The sequence below is a fragment of the Pygocentrus nattereri genome, chromosome 2 (assembly GCF_015220715.1).
Source record: "Pygocentrus nattereri isolate fPygNat1 chromosome 2, fPygNat1.pri, whole genome shotgun sequence".
Classification (NCBI taxonomy): domain Eukaryota; kingdom Metazoa; phylum Chordata; class Actinopteri; order Characiformes; family Serrasalmidae; genus Pygocentrus; species Pygocentrus nattereri.
Window position 1 is genome coordinate 25,328,295 of NC_051212.1, and position 6,296 is coordinate 25,334,590.

Genomic DNA, 6,296 nt, shown 5'->3' on the forward strand with positions numbered 1-6,296 from the left:
CAAACCAGCATTGCTCGTGAAGAAGGTATAAATATCTATATCACCAACAATTTATTGCATTTCTGTCATTCTTCTAATCCCCCCATGTTGTAACCATCCTCAGGAGAAAGGGGTTTCCCGGGCCCTGCTGGTGCAGAAGGCCCTCAGGGTTCTCCAGGCGCTCCAGGTCTTGTCTCAGCTGCACATGGCTTCCTGATCACACGGCACAGCCAGAGTGTAGATTTGCCCAGATGCCCAGATGGTACAACACCTATCTACAATGGCTACTCTCTGCTCTATGTGCAGGGCAATGAGAGAGCCCATGGCCAAGACCTGGGTGAGAGAACTGAAAATTCATCCTTTGCTAGGATTAACTAAACATTCATAACACACAGACACACAAACACACATATACTAGATGCTATTCCAAACAGAAAGGCAGGATCAGGTCTGCTACACATTTTACAGACCTCCACAACAGTGTAGGCTTGTGATATTGTGTGCAATATACCATTGTTTGATTTGGATCACACCCAGTAGCTGTCATCGATTGACAATGCTAATGTGATTTCGTGCTTAAACTGTTTGTGTTCGGAAATATTGTTAGAAGCTAACTTTGTTCTCTGTAGTGGTGTAGTTTTGCAGATTTTGCTATTGCATGTTTACAGGCTATAAATAGCCACTGTTACTGTAGCTATGTGCTGTGTTTTTTTCAGTAACTGATGTAATCTCAACTTTTAAGAATCTCTTAAGCCCCCATATTTAGAAGGCTGCAGTACAACTTCATCAGTTTAACAAGCACGGCCACGTCTCGTTTCTTTCTGCAACAGAATGTTCTAAAGCTAAACATATCAGGGCTTATTACAAATGTGGACTAATGTTTAACAAAAAGTTGTTAAAAAAAAACATATCCAGACAAATAATAATTGTCTGGTCCACTTTTGTGCATCTTCAAGCCTGGGTGTTGTAACACAATTAGAAACTATAATCATCTATAATGTCTTGTTAAACTACTGCCTACTATGCCCTTTTTTTTTTCTTTGTCTTACTGATTTGCTTATTCTCTGCCCCTCTTTTCCTCTCTCAGGTACTGCTGGGAGTTGTCTAAAACGTTTCAGCACCATGCCTTTTATGTTCTGCAACATCAACAATGTGTGCAATTTTGCCTCAAGGAACGACTACTCCTACTGGCTGTCCACTCCTGAGCCTATGCCCATGAGTATGGCCCCCATCAAGGGAGAGAGCATCAAACCCTTCATCAGCAGGTAAGTGCAGAGTGGTAACAAGAGCTTCACTTACAGAAAATCACACACAGAGTGTATCATACGTCTTCCAGGTGTTACAGAGAGGGTCTGGTTTCCTGTTCCAAGCATCAGTTTTGTTCTGGGCACATTCTGAGCACATGTATACATATTTCCTGGGAACATAAGCCTGTTACTGAAATAGCTGGAACCACTCTCATGAAAGTGTTAAAATGTAATTATATTTTGAACCCTGCTCTCTATTTACTAGATGATGGTGACATTTTAGACTTAATCAGTGCAGAATATAATTTTCTACATTTACTGCAGCTATAAAGTCGATCACTCAGTGCTAGTTGACTCCTGATTTTAATATACAAACATTTTGAATACTTACGCGTAATAGAATTTAACCCTTTAAGGTATGAATGCAGGGCTGAACAAACCTCAGTACAAGTTTGGGCTCAAATGGAATCTGCTACTAGATTAGCTTATTATGCTATTGTCTCTTTACTAAAGAAGGCTCTACATGTAAGCAAAACTGAATGTGTTTAGATGTACTGTATGTGAAGCCCCAGCCATGGTGATTGCAGTGCATAGCCAGACCATCCAAGTGCCAGAGTGTCCTGAAAATTGGATCGATCTATGGATTGGCTACTCCTTCATGATGGTATGCAACACATTCTCATCCTTCACCACCCTTTAAATATGATTTTGTCTTTTTAAATCTAAGAAGCTGGAAATCTGGAAACCTCCGGCATTGTTTAGTACTGGTTTCCTAGATAGGGCTTCAAGCATATTCCTGACCTACATGGTATTCTGAAAGGAGAAACGGAGAAGTGTGCATAGTCCAGGAATAGGCTTAGTATTTGCCCGGGAATACCAAGCCTTAATGTTTCTCTTTAGACTAATCTATTATTAAGACATATCAGTAATTTGCAAAAAAATAAAATAAATTCCAAGTGTATGCAATTCAAGCTTATTATAGTAAAAATCTATACAAAAATCAATAAAAAATTCTTTAGTTCAGTTAATCTGTACAGAGATGGATCTTATATTTATTTGCCATTTGTTTTCTCTCTAGCACACTAGTGCAGGTGCAGAAGGCTCTGGTCAGGCCCTGGCCTCTCCTGGTTCCTGTCTGGAGGATTTCCGCTCGTCTCCCTTCATCGAGTGCCATGGCCACGGAACCTGCAACTACTATGGCAACTCCTACAGCTTCTGGCTGGCCACAGTTGACAAGAATGAAATGTTCAGGTAGCCAATAAGATGCAAAATAAGCTGATTGCCACTGTGCAGCTCATGAGCCCTTATTCATCAAAGTTGCATAGAACCAAGTTAACATTTAACCATGATGCACAAACTACTCCATGTCTGATTCTGGAAACTGTTGTATAATAACAAAAAAAACAAAAAAAAAACAAGCGATAATTTAAGTGCCGCTGATGACTCAGCTTCACTGCATAGAAACAAGCACCCATTTATTTGAAGCAGACACACTCCTAATTTATTGCAAGTATTCAGCAGACCCATGAACTCATAGGTGGAGTTTGAGGTTGAGTAGGAGGAGCACTGCCTCACCTTCTGGCCAGACCTTAAATGTGTTTATGGTTTAAAATTGACAACAATTGAAAAGAATAAAGCAGACAATGAATAACATGTTGCAGCTTTTGTTTTCAGATGGTAGAGTAATGTGATTATTTAAAAAAAAACAGGCTCCTTGATCAAAAATGTTGCAGTGTCGTATGTGGCTGCAGTGTTTTATTGTACTGTACTAGGTCAAGTTTATCAGTTGTGTGAAGCAAAAGTCCTTATAGGCCTGGCATTTATTAATATAAGTGTGCACATAAGAAATGCATCCATTTTAGTACTATGGTTTCTGGATGCACAGTTATTAGCATTATCATTATCTTCTATTTCTACTATTATTGCTGATATCATTGATGTTGTTGACAATAACTATCTAACCATAAAACAAGCTTTTATAAGGCTATTAAAGTATAATGCTCAAATTTACACACACTCCTACCAGACCTGCAACTTTGATGAATAAAGCTGTGTTTTGTGTCACGAAGCAGATACTAGTATGGGTAGCAAGGAAAACATGCTCCTACATCAGCACTTGTAATTGGAGCAGAATTTATAATGCATATTTAAGTTAGAAGTAAGATCTGATGCTACTTTGATGCCAACACATGCATTTCTTACCTGTTCCTTCCTTTTGTCTATGGTTAAAGTTGGCATGTAGACTTTATGTTCAGAAACAGACTAAGTTCTTCAGATGATCAGTAAAGCGAGTATTGTTGAACTTCATCTGTAATACTGATTATTTTCTGCATAAGTAGGTCTTTAAGATGGAAACAAAGTCATTCGGAGTGGTTTGATGTGAAATACTCTGTTCTAGAGAAACCTTTTTAGAGTTGTTCACAGTGGTGATAGGATCCAGGTGTCTGTATGTGCTGCCTTAAGCCTGAGACATTGTTTTACAATAGTTTTGAGAAAAGCTAGTCTCAGCTGTAATGGAGAGATTCCTCCATTCACCAAATATAATCTTAATATAATCTTAATAGAAAATAGAAAAAAATTGAAAATATAAGAATAACACTAAAAGCAATAGTAAAAAAAGTAGTTTTATGTGCAAAGTTGAAAAAAAAAATTAAAGTTACATGTGCAAGTATGTAGAGCAGCTGTTCATAAAGTGCATGTAAACAGTAGTGTTCAAAGAAACACACATCAGTCCATTGGTCATTTTGGATATATTATTGTAGAAATTGTGATCCATAGTTCTTTTCGCCAACACTGAAGAAAGCTGAGTTTCTCTACAGTGCATCATCTCATATGACTTTGTTTACATCTCAGAGACTGAATAAAGCAGAAATTTTGAAAAATTGGTGAAGTTCCCCTTTAACACTGGGATCTGTGCATTGACTCGTCCTCATCTGCTCCTATCAGGAAGCCGCAGTCAGAGACGCTGAAAGCAGGGTACCTCCAGACGCGCGTGAGCCGCTGTATTGTGTGTATGAAGAGGACGACGTAACATAGTGATGCTTAGGCTTACGCTACCACTAACGTGGCCCCTTGCCGGGGATCAGCCATCACCGTGGCAACTGCAACAGTTATGTTGAGAACAGGTGGAATTCCAATGGTGCTTTATCTTCAACTCTACACAGCAAAAAACTGAAAAAATAACTAGTCTTTTTTCTTTTTTTCCTTTTTTAAAGAAGTACCTCAAAAAGGAAAAGAAATCAGAAAGGTGCTATGACGGATGAGTGATAAAAAGTGCATTTCTTTTCTCTCTTGTATAGGAGATTTTTTTCTTCAAAAGAAATTGTTTTCCTGATCAAATTTTGATGTTGGTACGCAGATAATCTTTTGTGTTGGAGAGAAGTGCTCTTTTTTTCTTTTTCTTTCAGGAGTGGATTTGTCTCCTTGTTACCAAATCGGCACTTTGAACATCAAAGAGAAAAATGCACTGAACAGTTACATTAGCGCGACTGCGTTTTTTTTTTTTTTTAATTCTTTCATTCTTTTCCGTCACTCTTTTCTTTTTCCCTCTTCTTGGTGGTACTAACACTGAATATCCAAGAATTTTAACTATAGAACTTTTATCTCTTTTTGTAAGTAATAAAATGTGTATATTGTGTAAAACACCTTTTTAGTGTAAAACATTAAGTGGTACTTTATAATGAATTTTTGGGTTCTTTGGCTCGTGTTCATTTACTTACGCAATAACTCACATGCTAGCTCACTTGTTCACTTACACAAATATTTGTACAAAGTAAACATGCTTCAAATGAAACAGTATTTTATTATATATATATTTATACAAATATATATATATATATATGTAACTAAGCTTGAATTGGCTGTGTATTTTTTCTTATCATAATTCATTCTCATCATCAGGTACCTATACAAACTACTGAATATGAGTGGACAGAATTTTTCTTGAAAGCCTCCTCCCCAGTTTTAGAAGCCCACTGAGTTTTTAAACACCTGATCAAGCACGCATTACTGTTCTAATCCAGATATAAGTTAACCACGCTTTGTTAAAATCAGTAGAATATTAGTAATGTGAGTTTGTTTAGTTTCTACTGGGTCTTATGTCACCGTGCACCACAGTGTGGTTTATATTGTACATATGGCGAACGAGAGAAACAATGATTCCTTTGACTGTTTTCAAATCTTTTTTGAATTTGAGTCATCATAGGTGTAAGAATGTGTATTTCAGATACTGTTTTTTATGTTTATTATCCAGAAGTTGTTATAAACTTTTAAGAGACTGAAATAAAAAAAAAATCTTAAGTCCACATATGTTTGTGTCAGCATAAACATTTCTACAGTATTCATTGTTGCCTTGTTTCAAAAACTCTGCAGTATCTGCAAACAGCATGGCCAATAAAGTTTTTATGTTGTCATGGTAACTTGCCAGTGTTGCATTTTGATTTAAATTTTTTTTCTGACTGGCAGATACAGTCAAAAGTTTGAACATCCCTGGTCAAATGGGATGTTTTGTTGTTTTTCTAAGTGAACATATCACCGTTGTTAACTTTAGCATAGAACTGTCCTGCTGAAAGAAACGTGCTTGCATTCAAGAGCCACTAGAGGGGGTACTGATGTTTTAATTGTAGTACACAAAGGATTTTTTTATCCTGACTGCTGTTTAGCAACTAAAGGCTTAACCTTTAACCTTACCACTGACTTTAGTAATCTCTCTGTCAACAAGGATTTGGATGCAACACAATACAGTCCTGCTGACTGATCGTGTCTCTGGAAGTTTACTTCAAACTTACTTGTGCACAATGCCATGTAGACAAGTTCCCTCAACCCAGGCACTTCTTTACATAATGTCTGTTTCAGAGTGCAGCCTTTACACATGAACAGACATTTCAGACGCCATTGCCTTGTTCTAGATGATTTGTGTTCAACTAGTAGATGTGTACAAAGCATCGGAAAGAGCAGATCACGCTTTTGACTTTTCATGTCAAGGTTCACCTTTTATTTTGGTCATCGCTGTCTATTCCCCTCTTTTCTTCTCTCTCTCTCTCTCTCTCTCTCTCTCTCTCTCTTTGCTTC

The 6,296-nt window shown here is 37.5% G+C and overlaps 1 protein-coding gene across 2 annotated transcripts in view; it reads left to right on the forward strand.

The window, feature by feature from the left end:
* Window positions 1-5,644, forward strand: part of col4a5 (collagen, type IV, alpha 5 (Alport syndrome)) — a 58,922-nt gene extending 53,278 nt beyond the window's left edge. For both annotated transcript variants that reach the window (XM_017699682.2, XM_017699683.2), the window contains 5 exons: window positions 104-316; window positions 1,067-1,244; window positions 1,776-1,890; window positions 2,305-2,477; window positions 4,173-5,644. In XM_017699682.2, the coding sequence (XP_017555171.1) occupies window positions 104-316; window positions 1,067-1,244; window positions 1,776-1,890; window positions 2,305-2,477; window positions 4,173-4,257 (764 nt within the window). In that variant the 3' untranslated portion in view covers window positions 4,258-5,644. The remainder of the gene's footprint in view (window positions 1-103; window positions 317-1,066; window positions 1,245-1,775; window positions 1,891-2,304; window positions 2,478-4,172) is intronic.
* Window positions 5,645-6,296: the final 652 nt, after the last annotated feature.